General features: G+C 37.0%; 1 protein-coding gene across 1 annotated transcript in view; it reads right to left on the minus strand.

Annotated features, from left to right (window-relative positions):
* The window catches only part of DSCAM (DS cell adhesion molecule), a 621576-nt gene that overhangs the window by 251078 nt on the left and 350937 nt on the right, over window positions 1–19561 (minus strand). Inside the window, exon 8 of the mRNA XM_055313369.1 lies at window positions 13640–13918. Within this exon, the coding sequence (XP_055169344.1) occupies window positions 13640–13918 (279 nt within the window). The remainder of the gene's footprint in view (window positions 1–13639; window positions 13919–19561) is intronic.

Raw genomic sequence — 19561 nt, forward strand, 5'->3', positions numbered from 1 at the left:
TTTATTTATTTATTTATTTATTTATTTATTTATTTATTTATTTATTTTTAAAGATTTTATTTATTTATTCATGAGACACACACACACACACACACACACACACACACACACAGAGGCAGAGACAGGTAGAGGGAAAAGCAGTTTCCATGCAGGGAACCTGATGTGGGACTCGATCCCAGGACTCCAGGATCATGCCCTGAGCCAAAGGCAGATGCTCAACTTCTGATCCACCCAGGTGTCCCTGTTTCCTTTTTTTAAAATTATATTTTGGGGGTATCTGAGTGGCTTAGTTAGTTAAATGGCCAACTCTTGGTCTTGGCTGTGGTCACAATCTTGAGGTTGTGAGATCAAGCCTCATGTCCCTCTCTGTGCTTAGCATAAAATCTACTTCAGATTATCTTTCCCTCTTCTTCTGCACTCTGGCCCTCCCTCCAGCTTATGCTCTCTCTCTCTCAAATAAATAAATAAATAAATAAATAAATAAATAAATAAATAAAATATTTGAAAACATAAAATTATATTTTGGTTTCCTTTTATTTGTGTAAGACTTTATGTTGTAGTGAGCATGTTTGCTGATATAGTTGGTTTTCCAATAGAAAGGCTTTTCAGTGGGGAGAAGGGTGATTAAGAAAATGAAAAGGATAGACTCAAGCAAATAACTATGTCACATCCCCTAAAGGCAACATAAACCATTCTTACCATTCACTTGTGTGAATGATAACTGCATGAACATTACCTCTATCCCCCCAAAAAGAGTAATTTGAGATACATATCTCCCAAAATACCCAAATCATGTCATAGGACCCATGGGGTCTGACAGTATCTGAAGACCCCAGGGATTCCTTGGAGGGTGCTTTCTGCTCACCTTGTCTAAAATGGGGGCCGTTCCAAATAGTGATCTTTGGCTTGGTCTGGTTTTTTTTTGTTTTGTTTTTTACAAGGAAGAAATATTTTGTAGCTTTTAAGAGAAGAATAGTAGTATGCTTATAATAGGACAGGTCTTTTTCAACCTTAGATATAGTCCTTTTTTCTTATGTTTGGACTTCATGGCCTCCAGGAAACTATATATTTCCAAAGAATGGATGTAAGCTTCTCTAAGCTGTCAAAATGGACAGGGATTCAGTTTTACTGAAGGTAAAACTGGGAGTTACTTGGTGGGGGGGGAGGAAGGGGAGACATGCTCATAAATCTTGCCATTCTCTACTGGATGGCATTTAGTCAAGATGGTAATTGGTCAAAGTCTAGGTAAGACTTAATTTATGACAGTGGAAACTAAAATCCAATGGCTTCCTGTCACAGCCAGAAAGATGGCCTGGCCCTTGCCCTCCATCCTTTCCCTCCTCCCTTAGGCAACACGGAGCCCGCTGGCCTCTTTGCTGCTCTTTGAACACACAAAGTACACTCCGATCTGGGGTCTTCATGCTTGGTCCTTCTGCCTGGAGCTCCCTGAGACTTGTTCTCTCATCTTAGTCATGTCTGCTCAAAAGTCTTCAGAAAGGCTTTCCCTGTCCATCCGACCTGACATACCTTTCCTATCCCTATCACTCTCAATCCTCCTATGGAGTTTTGATTTCATAGTACATACAGATACCTAACATTGCTTGTTTATTGTCTCTGTCTTTCATTGGAATATAAGTTTTATGGGGCAAGAACTTGGTATCTCTGCTTTGATCACCACTCTACCCCAACACTCAGAATATCTGAATAAAACACATGCTTAATAAATCTTTGTTGGAAGCATCAATGGATGACGTAAAAGGATAGTACATATATGGTATCAAAAATTGGGTCACTGAACATAGCAATAAGATAGTGGCCTCATATAACTTATTTTCCTTGCTAAATAAAGGCTAACTAGATGTCTTTTGTGTAGCATTTATTTTCCATGTGGCAGCTCATCATTAAGAGCCAGAAACAACAGATACATCATTGGACATAAACAAGTGTGAGAACACTGACCTCCTTTAGAATCACAGAAAACCATTGGATCGGCGGCTTTCCTCTTGGTGATGCAGAGTCAATAACAGGAAGCAAAGGGCAGGTATGTTCTGTCATTAAGTCTAGTGCTTTTCCTCCAAATGGCTTCATTAATGCCAAGGTCACTCGACTGAGCATGACATTGGGGAGATCATTGGTCCACAGCCAGTGTAAGCCATGGGGCACACACCTAAGAGCTAAGGATTGTTTTGTTTTCTTTTTTATTTTAATTTCCCCTATGATAACAGCTAATGTATTTTACATTAAGTCTCTATAAATCTTGCCAATGACCCAGACAATCAAAAACTGAGCTAAGCTCTATAATGACCTTAGGTCATAGGACTGTAATAGAAGGAATAACTAGGAATCAGCCTCCAAACTCCATTGCTGTCAGACCCATTTATTTTACACCTCAGCTGAATTATCTTTGTTGTCACCTTTACCTCTTGAATGCAATTTACCCCAACTGCTGTGGTTTCTTCAAAAATATATTCTACTTTTCCCTTAGACTATATTCCCAATGCCTTCATTCTAATTAATTGCCTAATGCTTGGATTTCTCCATAGCCTCTTCTATGTAGTGTGTCCTCAATCATGTTCCAAAACTGTGTGGATATGAATGGCAGGAAGGGACAGACAGAGGGACAAGGGTAGAGGGGTATCATCACCCACCGAGTGCTTATTCTATGCCAAGCATTGTGATAAACACACTATTTTATTTAACCCTAGAAATCTCAATTAGAAAAAAAAAGAAATCTCAATTAGATATTATTCCATTTCATGAGTAAGAGAATGGAGGTAAAGAGAGGCTAAGGAATTTTTAAAAAACTTACACAACTGACAGGTGTCCAGGGCTGAAAACAAGAAAAGAAGAAAGAAGGGAGGCAGAGGAGAGGTCTGGGGAGGTAGGCTTGCAGGCCAAGCAGCCTTGGCTCTCCTGTCCACAAAGCACAGCCAATCAACTGTTACCAGACTGGTCTTCCTTTCTTAAGGCAATCCATTCAAGGACATTTGTAGTTCCCCATCACTTCTTCCATCAAGTACATACTTGTTGATAACAATAGGCAGATGGGCAAACTCTATGGCACAGCCTCTATGTCTTGGCTGGTGCTATCTCTCCCTGACCTCAGAACATATGCCTGGATAACTGTGTCCCCTCTACTTATCCATGGAAAGTAATCCGAGAGCTCTGCTGCCAGCCAGGTGCCAAGGTCATACCAATTGTTATCTAGTTAAATTATCTCAGCAACTCCAAGAGGTAAGTCTCATTGTTCCTATTTTACATATTAGGAAATTGAAGATCAGAAAGATTCAATCACATTCTCAAAGTCACATAGAAAATGCACAAGTAGAAATGTGGACCTTGATTTTCTTACAGAGAAACCAACTGTTGCATTTTTTTTTTACCCAAGCTGAATTTTCTTTTATTATTTATGGGTTCTATGATACAGAGAGAAGGGGTATTTGGTGGAGAAGCAAGACTCCTTTATAACATTTTAGTGAATTATTTAGATGAAAGATGCTAATGATAAAGTTGTATGGGAGCCAGACAGACAGTAGCTCAGATTGTTGCTTTTTATTCTCCATCTAACTCCTACTCACATCAAGGCTGATGGAGCTCACTCCTTCCATGAAGCCTTCTTTGAACATATCAAGCACTGGTCTTTCCCTTATTAGAGTTCATTTTGCTCTTGTAATTAATAGTCTATCACTCAAAGGCTCCCAAACCACCCTTGCTGTGACAAGGCAATTTCAAGGTCTCTAAGCTTCTCAATTCTATTTCTGTTTTCTAAGCTACATCTCAGACCTAAAACTTAAAGCCATCAAGAGAAAAACATTTCTTAACTCAAAGATTTAACTAAAGACCTATATAATTATCCTCTAATACTTTTTGCTATTTTCACGTGGGTTGTTTCCCCAACTATACCTCTGCATTTTTTTCATGAACCAACTGTGTTCCAAAGTTAATCGGGAAGTCCACACTTTGCAATGTGAATGCTCTTTCATTCTAAATGGCAATAAAATGATAAGATTTTTCATCTTCATCTTACCTAAAATGTCTATTTAGCTGATTCAGAATATGATCCAGCTGAAGTGATGATGAACTTCAACTACTTGGCCATTCAAATTAAAGGCTGAAATTTGAGCAGTTGCCTAATTTCTAGCAATCTAAGGCAAGAGGCTGTCACTCACAGCAGGCATTAGCCACCCACAGAGAAAGTTCCATGTCCCAATTATTCTGTATTGTGGGCAGATATAGAATGGAGGAAACAATGAGATATCCCAAGTTCCACTCTAACACCCACCATAGTCCTTGGACAGGTACTCTTGGGGAGAACGTCTGTCATCAAGGCTTCTCAAACATTTTTCTCAACGATTGGCCACCAATTCCTACAAAGTATCTTCTGAACTAACCCCACCTTTGCCATCCCTGCTACTATCACCTTAGCTCCAACCATCACCACTTTTCATGTGGACCATGGAGGCCTCCCCTCTGGGCTTCTGACCTCCTGGTCTCACTTTATTCTGTATGACTCCTTTTTTTTTTTTTTTTTTTTTTAGATCATTAGCTCTGAGTTTCATCCTTCATCGTATTGCTCTCCAGCCACACCATTCTACCACACTAGGGAAATAAGCACATCTGCTGTCTCAAGCCACCCTGCCATTGCAGATGACTGACCTTCTTCCAGGAACATATTGCCTTCCTTTCTTTTGTAACTCCCTGCTGTATTTTTTAACGCCTCAGGATCCCTCCCATCCTCCGGAAACCTGCCTCACATGTCTCCTAACCTAAATTTTGTAACTTTCCTCTTCTTTCATAGTTGTTCTGCAGCTTGTTACATCACCATGTGAGGATGTCACCTGTCTCTCTCCCACTAGATGGGGGCTCTCACTGGGAAGAAATGAGCATTCATCATCCTAGTGACTATTCTAGAGCCTAGCAATTACAAGTATCTGCTGAATACACTGCTGTTTCATGATGAAATAAGAGAAGGATGAAGGGGGGTGCCTGGGTGGCTCAGTAGTTGAGCCTCTGCCTTTGGCTCAGGGTGTGATCCCAGAGTTCCAGGATGGAGTCCCACATCTGGCTCCCTGCAGGGAGCCTGCTTCTCATCCTTCTGCTATGTCTCTGCCTCTGTGTGTGTGTGTGTCTCTCTCATGAATAAATAAATAAAATCTTTAAAAGAAAAAAAATAGGAGCACCAGGTAGCTCATTCAGTTAAGCATCTGCCTTCAGCTCAGGTCACGATCCCAGAGTCCTGGGATGAAGCCCTATGTCAGGCTCCCCACTCAGCAGAGAGTGCTTCTCCCTCTCCCTCTGCCCCTTCCCCAGCTTGTGCTTTCTCTCCCTCTCTCTCAAATAATAAAATCTTTTTAAAAAGAATTAACAAAAATAGATTTACTAAAAGTCATGTTGAAGCTAGATTATTTTCTACATGTGTTATAAAAGATGATACAGCCTGTGAGGAAGAGAATGCTTAAATAATAGCCTTTCATTTTAAATCATTGAGCACTAGAGCCAGAAGGGAAGCTCTATTTATTGAGGACAGTCACTAACTTGTGACATCTATTTCTATTATGCAGTTCCTTTCAAAACACAATCCCATTTTTAACAAACCTCTCTTGGTAGGAAAGTTGTTATTTTAGAAAGTAAGTTAGTTATTTCATTTTCAAAGAATTTTGAACCTTAGGAATATTATCTTTTAATATTTTAAAAATTGAAGTGCAATTTATATATAAACAGCTTTAAAGTGTACAGTTTGATAGGTTTTGACAAATGCATAAATCCACAAAACCCATACCCCATAAAGATTTAGAATATCTCCATTGCCTCCCAAAAGTTTCCTCATATCCATTCCTTGTCAGTTCCAAATTTTTCTTCCCAGTGGCAACCATTCTAATTTTTACCTCTGTTGATTAGTTTTCTATGCTGGAGTGTCTTATAAATGGATACAAATAGAATATGTTACGATATGTTAAGTGTAGAATATGTTACTCTTTTTACCTGTCTGGCTTCTTTTACTCAGCATATTGTTCTTCAGAGTCATCTATGTTTTATGGGTATCAGTAGTCTATTCTATTTACATTTAAAGTAATTATTGATAGGGAAGGACTGACTTGTTATGGACATTTACAATTACATTTACATTTGTCTTGTTTTTTTTGTCTCTTACTTCCTCTGTTACAGTCTTCCTTTGTGTTTCATTGTGTTTTAATATTGATGTACTTTGACTCCTTTCTCTTATTCTTTTGTGTATTGGTATATTTGTTAACATTTTTCTGTACACAGCCATGTCATCAGCACATGTAGGTACATTTGTGCCTTTTATCACAAATGCTATACCTTGTATTTCTTTTTCTTGTCTAAGCTCAAAGGCTATAACCACTAAAGTACAGATAGAAATGTTGAGAGTAGACATACTTATCTCTTTTTTAATCATAAGGATAAAAAGTACGAAACATTATGGATTTTTCATAGGTACCTTTTATTCTAGTGAGACAGTTACTATTGTTTGTTAATTGAGAGTGTTTTTTAAAAATCTAGAATGGATATTGAATTGCAGTAAGTTCCTTTCATCTATTTTATTTATATCTGTGATTTTTCCTTTTTATTTTGTTAATATGGTAAATTCAATGGATTAGTTTTTGAATATTAAACCAAGCTTTTATTCCTGTGATAAAGCCCACTTTGTCATAATATGCTATCCTTTCTTTACATTACTGTAATTCTTTTGCACCTATATTTACGATCAATAACAGTTTGTAAAATTTTTTTGTGTGCAATGTCTTTATTAACTTTTATCTTAGGGTTATGCTGTGTCTAAAAATTTGGGAACTCTTCCCTTTTCCTGGATTATCTGAAGGAGTTTGCATATAGGTGCTATTATTTCTTTCTTTAATTCTTGCTAAAATTTACAAATTAGGCTCTCTCAGCCTTCAGTTTTTGTGAGAAAGTTTTCTTATAATAAATTCAAATCTTTAACAGACCTGGGGCTAATCAAATTTTCTTTTTTGAAATTGGATAGTTTATGTCTTTGAAATCATTGATCATTTGATCTAAATTGTCAAATATACTGATATAAAATTATCCAAAACATGTATTATCCTTTTAATTAATGTCTGCAGGAACTATAGTGATGTTTGTCTTTGCATTAGTTTTCTATAGCTTCTGCAATAAATCACAACAAACTTAATAGCTTTAAACAACAAAATTTACATTCTTATGTTCAGGTGATCAGAATTCTAGAATGTGTATTCTGTAGTTGTTGGATATAATTCATAAATATCAATTAGGTTATATGGGTTGATAGTGTAGTTTAAATCTCTATTCTTACTGATTTTTTTTCCTGCTGATCTTAATAATTATTGAGAAAGGAGAGCTGAAATTCCTAATTGTCATTATTAATTTGTCTGTTATTCCTTTCAGTTTTCTTTTGTAATCATGTGTTTGGATTTCTGTTATTAGGTGCATCTGTATTTCAGATTTATATGTCTTATGGATGAACTAACCATTTTATTATTTTAACATGTCCTTATTTGCTTATAGTAATATTCCTTATCCTGAGATTTAATTTAATATTAATATATCCAATCATGCTTTTTATGATTGGTCTTTTATACCATTTTATATTTCACTATTTATGTTTTTATATTTACCATGGCATAGCATGTACTTGAATCTTGCTTTTTAATTAAGATTGATAATCTTTGCTTTTTAACTGACATGTTTAGTCCATTTATACCCAATAAAGTATTGTTATAGTTGTATTAAAGTTTTCCATCTATTTTCCATCTGTTCTTTTTATTTTGTCTCTCTTTTCCTACCTTTTTCCCATAGCTAATTGGGGATATTTTAATGTTCTTTTACCTATTCTGTTGGATTAATATCTATACTTATTTGTTTCATTCTTGATAATTGCTCAAGAGTTTTCATTGGACATATTTAACTAGCAGCATCTATGTTCAAATCATATAACACTTCATGTATAACAGAATGAATTTTACAGCAGTACAATTCCACTTTCCTTCTTCCTGTTCTTTGTGATATTATTGTATATTTTATTTTTGCATGTTATAAATTATTACTGTTTAAACCTCTAAATATTTTTAAAGGAAATGAACTCTGGGAATCGAACTAGGGGTGGTGGAAGGGGAGGTGGGTGGGGGGTGGGGTGACTGTGTGACGGGCACTTGATGGGATGAGCATTGGGTGTTATTCTCTATGTTGGCAAATTGAACACCAATAAAAATAAATTTATAAAAAAAATATAAAAAAAAACAAAACAAAACAAAAAAGAAATGAAAATGATAATAAGGTGTATGTTATCTTTAGCCATAAATTTATCATACCAAGCAATCCTGATTCCTCTTATAGATCAGTTTACACGGAATTCTTTCCTTTTAGTTCAAAGAGCATTCTTTAATATTTATTGCAGTAAATATGTAGTTAGTGATTAATTCTTTAAACCTTTATTTGTCTAAAAATATATTTATTTCACCTCCATTTTTGAAGAATATGCTTTGCAAGTTATAGAATCCTAGACTGATAAATGTTCCTCCTCTACCCCTCCTTTCAGCACTTTAAAGATATTGTTTCATTCTGTTCTGGCTTGAATTGTTTCTGATGAGTAGTCTATAGTTTTATTACTGGCCATTTTGATGTAACAAGTCAAATTTCTCTGGTTATTTTTAGTATTTTATTATTATTTTTTAATAATTTAATTAGAATGTGCCATGGCATGGTTTTTCTTTGTGCTTATTTTTTGAGGGTTTCTTTGGTCATTTTGATGTGTAGATTTATATTTTTCTTAATATTTGGAAAATTTCCAATCATTATTCAAATATATTTTTCCCTCCACCTCTTTCTGAGATTCTAACTATGCATATATCAGAGTGTTTGATATTTTCCCAAATTCAGTGAGTGTTTACTGTTTTTTCCTTCTTTTACCTCTCCGTGAAAATATCTGAATAATTTCTCTTACCCTCTTTTCAAGTTCAATAATCCTCTATTCTGCAGTATCTAGTATCTTATATATAAATGAATCCAGTGAATTTCTCATTTCAGATATGTCTTTCAGATCTAGAATTTCTTTCTAGTTCTTAAAAAAATGTTTTACAAAAAAAAAAAGTTTTACATCTCCCTTATTTCATTCCCTATGTAGTCACTTATTGCACATATCTTTTCATTTGAATCATTGAAATAAGATGATAGCTGCTTGAAAAATTTCCTGCTAATTCCAACCTCTGCATGTCCATTAGTCTGGCTTTTTAATTGTTTTTCCTTCTGTTTTTGGCTCACATTTTCCTCCTTCACATATCTAGTAACTACGTGTAACACATTGTGAATATGTGATTGAGCGTATGCATTTTGTTTACTTCCTTTTAAGAGTGTTGAATGTTATTATTGCAGACATTTAATTTACTGGTGAAGTTTTATTTTGTCAAGGCCTCTCTCAAGGCCTTTTTAGGCCTTTGTATAGAGTAGTCCTTCTTTTAGAGATAGATTAGCCCTCCTCTTATTGGCCTCTTTGAGATTTTACCTGAATTCCCATGTGTTCTCTACTCTGGCTATTCAGAACTCCAATATATCCCAGCACTGTGTAACCTCTGAAGTCTTTATTCATTTCATATCTACCTGGTAGCTGTTTTCTAGCAGACTTCATGAAGTCTCATCTATGCATGTGAAGTGTAGTATTCAGCTGAAGACTCAAAAGGAAATTTTTAGAAATCTCTGAACAGCTCACCACTCCCCAGTATTCTGTCCTGAAAAATCCCACACCTCAATAGTTATAAATTTCTATCTGTATTCTCTACCCAGCAAGATCACTGTTATCTGCTTGAGCTCTGTATCCCTCTGCCATGGTTTGGAATGTGCCCCATGCAGAAATTTGGGGTAAATTGGGGTAAATTTTGGAGCTCAATTAATATACTTCCATTTTTTCAAGGATCACGACCCTCTGCCTCCTGTTCCACTGCCTGGAAATGGTTGTTTTATAAAAATTTCCCCCAGTTTTATAGATTATTTTTAATGGTAGGAGGACAGATCCATTACCTGTTACTCTTTGATGGCCCCATTCAATAGATTTTCTAATTTGTGTTTCACGGTACATGAACAAAAATCTGCCTCCCTGAAATTTCCAACCATTTCAGTTGATTCTATCTTTTGGAATACCACCACAATAGTTCTTACTATACTGCTTTTAACATATTCTATTGGTGCAAAGAATCCAATCTCCATTCACTAACTCAAGGATTTGATCCTATAATTATCTCTTTATCTTTGCCACATACTTTTTTCCTCTCTACTAATTCCCATTAGCATGTGAGCTTTTCTTGTCTCATGTCCTCTTCAATTTCTTCTCCATTTTTCTGCTTTCCATGATAGCAATGTTTCTGCAAATATTAAAATAATCATATTTTCTTGAATTTCCACACATTTATTCACCTCCCTTTGTGTTCATTAGCCCTACTAATCAGACATTCACTGCAACCACACCATTCTTCATGGTCATAAACAAGTCCATCTGTCTATGCCCAGTGGCCAATCCCCCCACCCCTGCCCATGACCAATTCTTGGATATCCTTTTTCTATTTCCAGTGGGATTTTATATACATTATTACCTGTGTTTCTTGATATACTTCCTAATTTGTTTCCAGGGCCCACAGTCTGCTGGACTTCTCCTTTTCCTTTTCTGTTTCCTTTGCTGATTCCTAGAATCTCAAATGCTGGAATGCCTTTGGTCTGGACCCTCTTGCTTCTCCCATGTCGTTGTTCCCTATGTTACACTGCTATTCTTTGTTGCTTCCCCACTTCTGTTAAAGAGTTCTATTTACCTTATTAAACAATACATGTGCTTCCTCTCATTCACAACATTCACTTTATAAACATGTTTTGTTTGCTTTGTCTTCAAAATGTATTGCAAATTCAACTGCTTCTCATTACTATTACCACCTTCGTTCAGGGCACTTTTCATCTTACCTAAACTTCCAAAATAGACTCTTAACTACTACCCTTACTTCCTGGACCCGTCCATTCTTCAAACAACTGCTAGTGTTATAATTAAAAAGATAAATCAGGCCATGTCACTGACCTGGTTAAAGTCACTAATGACATCTCTTCACATTTATAAAAAAGTCCAGGCTTCTAAAATAGTTCCATATTCAACACTTGATCTTAGCCAAAAGGCCAAGAAGTGATTAAATTAGCTCCATATTTAAATTACCTGGGGTGCTAGGACTTGACTTTGCTGTATACTAAGTCAGTTTGGGGATTTTACAAATTACTGATCCCTGGGCCCCACCTCCAAAGATGGCTATTTAATTAGTATGGGCTGCAACTTAGACATCAGGACTTTTAAAGCTCCTCATATAATTCTAATGTGTGACAAAATGTTAAGAACCACCAACAGGTGATTTTTTTTTTGGGGGGGGGGGAAGGAGGAAGGAATACCCCAGAAGTATGAAAGGTGGATCTACTCTTAAAGATTATTCTTTAATTGGGATTAATTGGGACCAGAAAATAGTTATCGGCATTTTCTTAAGACTCTTAAGAGATTCTATGGTTAAGTCTAGACTGAGGATTACTGTCCCACATCATCTTGTCCTTGGCTACTTCCCCAACCACTGACCTGCTTGTGAAGCACATTCCCTTTTTCAGAACTATCTTCACGCATTGGTGATGTACAGAAGCTTATTTGACATATTTGAAGAACAACCACATGAAGCCACTAATCAGATTGTGATATAATAAAAATAAAAAATGTGGGGTTGGTTATTAGTTAATGTTATTATGTGAGATGACTTGGAAATAATTTATGGTAAATTAAAGGGTAGGGAAGAGTTATATAAATGAAAGGAATGTAAATTTGTTGATTACAATTGAATTTTAAAAGGTATTGATTACATTAATATGTAGTTTTGATGTTTATGAATGTTGTTAGGAGTGGGGGGAAATGAAATTTGTATTTATGTGTATTGGTTATATGTGTTGTTTTATGGGGTTTGGGTGTAGTATGGGAAGAAAATGGGGGGTGGGGATGAATTTTTTGTGTTTATTGTGAGTGAAGGAAGTGGAGGTGTAGATTTTATATTTGTTTTTTTTGGGATAGGGTGGGGGTGGGTGATTAGGGTTTTGTGTGGGGAGGTAGATTTTAAGGGGGGTATTGTATTGGGGAGGGTGTGTTTAGAGTTGTGAGGATGGGGAGGGGGGGATTGAATATGTTGTATGGTAGATGAAAAATTGTTGATGTGTATTGGGATATTTTGGTTTTTTTATTGTTGTGTGATATTTTTTGTGAGATTTGTGTGTGAGTGTTTGGTGTGTGTGTTTGTTTTTTGGGGGTGTTTGGTAATTGGGTGGTTGGGGGTGTGTTTGGATTATGGGTTGGGGGGGGGGGGTGGTTGGGGGGGGTTTTTGTTGGTTAGTGTTTTGTGTATGTTTTATGGTGGTTGTGGTTGTGTATTGGGTGTTTGTTATGGGTATGTGTATTTGATGGGGGTGGTTTGGTTGTTTGGGGTTTTGGGTAGTTTTTATGGGGTTTGTTGTAATTGTAGGTATGGTGTTGATGATTGGAAAGGGTATTGGGGGGTGATGTATTAGTATCATAAAGTGGGGTTGGGAGTTTGTGGATGTATAAATAGGGGGGTTGGGTGTTTGGGGGTGTAAGAAGTTTGGGTTGTGTGGGAAGTTGGAGGTAGTATTGTATGTATTTTTATTGTGGGAGTTTTAGGTTTTATTTAAGGATTGTGGAGTTTTAGTTTTTTTTTTTCTATATTGCTTGAGTAGTGGGAGTTGTGGGATATTGGGTAGGATGTTTAATATATTTGTTTAATATATATAGTGCTTAGGTGGTTTTTTGAATCATCAGAAAAAGTGTGATTTGAGGGGCACCTAAGTGGCTCAGTTGGTTAAGTATATGCCTTTGGCTCAGATCATGATCCTCGGGTTCTGGGATTCAGCCCAGCGTTGGGCTCCCTGCTCAGCACAGAGTCTGCTTCGCCTTCCACCCATCCCCCTGCTCATGCTTGCTCTCTCAAATAAGTAAATTTTAATTAAAAACAAAGAAAAATTGTGATCTGACAAAAAATATTTGACAAACATTTGTAAAACCATCAATCTAAATAATAATATTATAAAAAGTGCTAAATAGAGTAAATATAATACAGTAGGAGCTCATGGAATTTATGGGCTAATGTAGGGAAAGCCTAGTTATTAATTAAGTCCTACTCCACTTCTAGCACACATTTCTTAGGTGCTAATTATTTGAGGCTTCAAGTTTTAGGTAAATAAAACCTTGGTTTTGGTGTTAATGGAGTTTGTAGTTGGTTTCTACAGTTGTGGGGTTTATTTTAATGGGATTTCAGCAAATTCTATGAATTCTAATTATTTTCAAAAAAATTTTAAAAAGATTTTATTTATTTATTCATGAGACACACACACACACACAGAAAGAGAGAGAGAGAGAGAGAGGCAGAGGGAGAAGCAGGCTCCATGCAGGGAGCCTGATGTGGGACTCCAGGATCAGGCCCTGGGCTTAAGGCAGCGCTAAACGGCTGAGCCACCCAGGCTGCCCTATTTTCAAATTTTTTCAAGTGAACACTCTCTGTGAGCATTGTTGAATTTAACCACATCAATGCCACGCATCCTGTGTCCCTCTCCTTACCTCTCACAATCAGCTGGCTTTGGTGCTCCACAGCCGCTGCCTCATTCCGGGCTATGCAGGTATAATTCCCATTGTGCATGAGGGAGAGATTGGAAATCCGTAAGGAGCTCGTGAAGTCAATGTTGTCGATGGTCACCCCAAGGCTTGCTGGGATTGGCCGGCCATCCTTCTGCCAGGTGATTGTGATGGGTAAGTCCCCTGAGACCACAACACATGGGATAAAGACACGCTGTCCAATGGAGAATCTTGGAAACTCAAAAGGCTGGATAAAAGGTGGAACTGAAAGAAAGAAGAGAAAACATAATAAAGATGGCAACAAACTGCCCACATGTTTTACATTATCTTTTCCTTCAGACCTCATGCATGACCTTGAAAGGGGAATACAGTCACTGCTATAGCATGTAAATATATGAACTAGAAGATTTGAAATTGCACTATCCTGTTACTTGATTTTTCTCATCATTCTAAATGAAAATCATGGCTTAATTTGTACTTCAGCAAACATGCTTAATTTATTTCGATAGACTTTTTAAAAATAATCATTTTTGAATGAAAATATTTCAGGCTCTGCACTCTTCATGTAAATACTGTAAAAGAGACATTTGGATTTGATTTTCCCTTAGATGCTTTTGAAAATGATGTATAAAAAAAGATTTCTTTTCTGCTCTGCTAATACTAGCACAATAATTTCCATTCCCCCTTTAATGCATTCCATGGCTTGCTAATAGGCATACTTTAAGCCTGTTCAAAAAAGAGATTCTAGTTTCAGCATTAAACATTTTTTTGTAGGACTAACATCCAACTAATTGCAAATGTTAATGGAAAAAGACTTATTTTATGTTAGGATAATCACGTCTTTACTCTGTACCCCCCAATTTTACACAGTCCATGTGCATGACCTTAAGTTATGAACTGATCCATGGCCAGTTTTCTGAGTTGCTGAGATGTGTTGCAAATGAGGACAAGGTCACAGCCTTCAACTTGGCCAGCCATGGACACAGCCAAGCTCAGTCTGGAAAGCTCTTTTCTGATTTAATTTCCCTGATAAACTCCTGTTTACCTTCTTACCTCAGGACCACTCTTCCTCAATAACTTCCTAGATGTTCTCACAGGTTTTCAGAGTCATAAACTGTTAAATTGGAGCCAGAGAAGCCAACTTTGAATCCTACCTTTGTTACTTATTGGTTGTGGGGTCATGGGCCAACTTTGAATCCTACCTTTGTTACTTATTGGTTGTGGCATCATGTGTGGGTCAAGAGTATCAATATGCTCTTCCTATCAGGGTTATTATGCACAGTGTCACTTTGCAGATGGAGAAAGTAATTCTCAAAGATATTACTTTGCCTTTGGCCATAAAACTAGTCCACTAAAGAGTGAGAGCTCAGACCTTCCCAATTTTATTTCATAGACTTGGAAATGTGCAAGGTTGTAAACTGAGATTATTAACCACGCAATAACTTAATATGAACCAATTATTATACCAGCTGATTTTATAGAAGGAAATTATTAAATAGAAGGATATCTACAGAATTTGTTCACTGTATCAATTGTAAGTACATTTCAATTATCAACTTGGGGGAGATGTAAGTGATCGACCTGAGATCTGAATGGAAACCATTCATTGAGCTCCTGGTATGATCTTGATGACACTGTGTGTGCTAGGCACACAGCAATGAACATAATATATCAGTCTATGCCCAGTGGAGCTTTCATACACAGTCATAGGCAGCAGCAGATGTCAACAGAGCAGAGCTGTGGCTATTCTGCTATTTAATATTATTATTACTACTACTATATGCTTTCAAAAGCCTAGGAGCTAGGACACAGAATTGCGAATACAGCCAGATAGAAGGACTAGTGAATAGATGGCTCAAGTCAGGTCTTACCAAAGAAACCAACAAGCCAACCAACAAAAAAAAAGTTTAAGGTGCCAGTGCATTCAATGTCAAAACTGCTGACAGCAATTCTCCATGTAAACTTAGAGCTTTGAATCTGCAGTGCATTGATCTGACAATGGGAGAAAAAGATCTTGGGTTGTGGTGCTACCCGGTGCTGGTAGAAAAGATCAGGTTGGATTAGGCCGTGGTTATTCATAGTTGATATTAGGCAGGGAAAGTGACAATTTGTAGCAAAGTGCTTGGGTTTCTCTAAATGTTGCCCCAAATGGCATAAATGTTTACTACTGGTATACATATTATTAACACTGAATAAACTATCCTTTTAAAAATAAAAAAGTAACTAAATTTCTTCTTGTTTGGTTCCTTACTTATCAAAACTTATTGTCAGTCTCCTCAGACAAACCTAGGAACTTACTGGCTATCTGAATTGTAAATCATATTTCTTTTAAGATAAGAACTTCAGATCCAGACTACCTGGGTTAAGTCCAGCTATGCTACTAACTAAAGTCTTTAACTCCCCTCTGTGCCTCCATTTCCTTATTGGTAGAGGAAAGGGGTTTCTGTGAGGTGTGAACGAGTTAGCAGGGAGTTCAGGAACTTCCAAGGACACTTGCAAGCAACGAATCCATTGCTTAGTGTTGGCTTTATTTTATGAGCCTTTAAGGTGAGGAAAAAACAAAACAGTTAAGTTGAAAGATGAATTGGCAAGGGAAAGGACTCCATTTCTACCAGTTATAATAGGTAGAAGACAAATATAAGGACATACTTTCTATTTCCCAGCTCAAGAAAGAAAGACATAGCATATTCTAAATCTATTTAATAAGAACACGATATGTAGGATGTAGACTGATTATTAATTATAAAACTGTCTACTTTTAGAGTGAAATAAAGTTCTAGAATAGGGAGATCAGGTGCATGTTACTTTCAAGAACAGAAACAAGAAGTAGCTACCAAGGATTGATTGATTGATTGATTGATTATTTATTTATTTATTTAGTGGGTGCACGTAAATTATGGGAAGGGGAAGAGAGAGAATCTTAAGCAGGCTCCATAGCTGAGTCAGTTAAGCATCTGCCTTTGGCTCAGGTCATGATCTCAAGGTCCTGGGATCCAGCCCCATGTTGCATCTGGCTCCCTACTCAACTTTTCCCTCTCCTTTTGCTGCTCCCTTGCTTTTGTTCTCTCTCTCTCATAAATAAATAAATAAATAAATAAATAAATAAATAAATAAATAAATAAAATCTTTTTTAAAAAAAGTTAATAGAAGAAAATGCAGCCAGTCAAGAATGCTGCACCCAGCAAAACTGTAATTCAAAAATTAAGAAGAGACAGATTTTCATAGAAAAACAAAACAGAGGGAGTTCACCACTGGAGCTGCCCTATAAGAGATGCTAAAGGAACTATTTCAAGTTGAAATGAAAGGACACTAGGCTATAACACAAGGCCATGTGAAAGTATGCGGTTCTCTGGTGAGAGTAAATATATGAGCAAATATAGAATACTATATTATTGCAATTTTCATGTGTAAATCCACTTTTAATTCCAGTGTGGAATTTCTCTTATTTAATTTCAACTAGGCAACATATAGTACATCATTCATGTCAAATGTAGTGTTTAATAATTTCTTAGTTGCATGTAACACCTAGTGCTCATTGCATCAACTGTCCTCCTTCACGACCATCACCCAGTGACCCCATCTCCCCACCCACCTCCCCTCCACCAATCGTCAGTTTGTTTCCTAGAGTTAAGAGTCTCATGGTTTTTCTCCTTCTCTGATGACTTCCCATTCAGTGTTCCTTCCCTTCCCCTACGGTCCTCTGCCCAGTTTCTTTTATTCCACATATGACCATAAAATCTATGAAACTCTTTTAATGGCTATATATCATGCAGAAATGTAATTTAATATTAGTAACATAAAACATTGAGGGGTGTCACTATAAAGGAAAAATAATAAAATATTTTAAAATATATTTAAGGAAAAAAAACCTATCCAAAATAATTAAAGATTTCCATGATTAAAAAAAGAGGATTCAGTTAGAAGGAAAAGTCATTTTTCCCAGGATAATGTCAGAATCAAGTTTGTTATTTGTTGTTTTTCTTGCCACATTACATCAGGATGCGCCTTTTAAAATGGAGATTAAACCATCAGACAGATTTGTGGATTATATCACTTTTCATCTCACTATCTATCCAGCACTTTAGCCATAAACACATGTCTGGTGTATACATTGATTATATTTTCTTTTTTAAAATATTTAATTAATTAGTTTATTTGAGAGGGACAGAGAGCAGGAGCAAGAGGGAAGGGCAGAGGGAGACTCCCTGCTGAGCAAGAAACCCTATATGGGGGTGGAACCCAGAACCTTGAGATCATGACCTGAGCGGAAGGCAGATGCTTAAACCACTGAGCCACCCTACGTGCCCCTTAAATTTTCTTAAAGGTCCCCAAATTGTATATTTTACATTCATAACTTCTAGAATTGAAGGCAAAAAGTAGACCAAGTGATTCAAAAAACGCTTGTAAAAACTTTGGTAAAGTCACACTGCTCGCTTTATATGGTTCATTAGTACACCTCTTAAGGTAAATCCTCTGAATCTTGTTGACAGTGAAGGCTTGTAATATCACAGGAGCAGAAATCTGGAATGTGACCTACAACAGGTTGGGACTTAACCTTCCTACATGAAGCATGTAAATATCTGCTAAATGTCACTAATGACCAGGTTCGCTGATTTCATTTCCCTTTGCCTGTGGGGCTCCTCTCTCCTAGGCAGTTGGGAACTATGAATGCAGCCAAACGTTAGTTTCTACTGTATCTCTTTCTAAACCCTTAACAAGAATGTTAACTCAGGGTAATACATTTCTATGCGTTGTCTCTCAAGAATTAATTGTATATTCTTCTTCACAGGGGAAAAAAAAGGAGCTTCTTTTCTTCCCAGGGGGAAGTATGACATAGAAAAGAAACATGGGTTGGGTGTCAGCCAAACTTGGGTAATTTGCAGTGTTTACCTCATCCACTTTCTCTAAGTCCGCAATTTGATTTCTTCCTGCATAAGGTGATGACAAGGAATATAATTAATGAGCGTTGGTGGGGGCTTCACATAACACTCAGGCATAGGGCCTAGGGGTGCACAGAAGATGCTCAGTTTGCATTGCTCTCTTTCCTCTTTCTACCCCCCCCCCCTTTTTTTTGTTCCAGGGCCCACTGGGAAAAGTCAAATACATTACATGGATGTTGACACACACAAATACATTACATGAATGTTGGCTGTGTTTGTACCACCATATATAATTTCATTAACTCCACATTTGTCATCTCTTCTCTGATAGTATTTCAATGCCTTGGGGCTCCACACAGTCCTCAGGTTGATAGCTCCTGATCTCAGACTGCTCAAGGAGCCGGCCTCAAGCCAGTCTTCTGGGTTACAGCAATGGGTATTCTCATCTTCCCAATTCCCCTTCCCCATTCCATCCAACAAGCTCTCTCTTTTTATCCTTCAAGAAGTTTTCCTGTTTTATATCTTGCCTGCTTCCCAAAGTCTCCAAAAATTGCATCTGTAAATACTATCCATTATGAGAATGAAAATCCCATGGCTGATTTCTCAGAGTTCAGTTCCAATTACACATGCATCTTCGGTGCCTGTCCTCCGCTAGATATACCCAGGACCCTCACAGGCTTACAGCCCTATTCTGTCCACTGAAATGGAAGCTGTGCTCTAAAATCATCAGGCTGATGAGCATGTGTGGCTTGTGAGTTGAGCACATCATTCATCTGTCTCTCCACCCATAAGACCAGTTATTTGTCCAATTCTGCTACTTTGCAACATGCTTTAGATTCCAACATTGTCAATTACTAGCCCTATGCTGTATAGTTCTCTACTCTGTTATCACATGATTAAACTCTCTTCTACCCATTTCAAGAGACTGCTGTTCAAGATTGTACAGTGGAAAGTATCACAGGATGGATGGCATGTGGGTATGAGTATAGCAGTCTGTGCACATGCCTATTTCCTTACATAGAGTGAC

This window comes from Nyctereutes procyonoides, unplaced genomic scaffold (genome assembly GCF_905146905.1).
Source record: "Nyctereutes procyonoides isolate TBG_1078 unplaced genomic scaffold, NYPRO_anot_genome, whole genome shotgun sequence".
Lineage (NCBI taxonomy): Eukaryota > Metazoa > Chordata > Mammalia > Carnivora > Canidae > Nyctereutes > Nyctereutes procyonoides.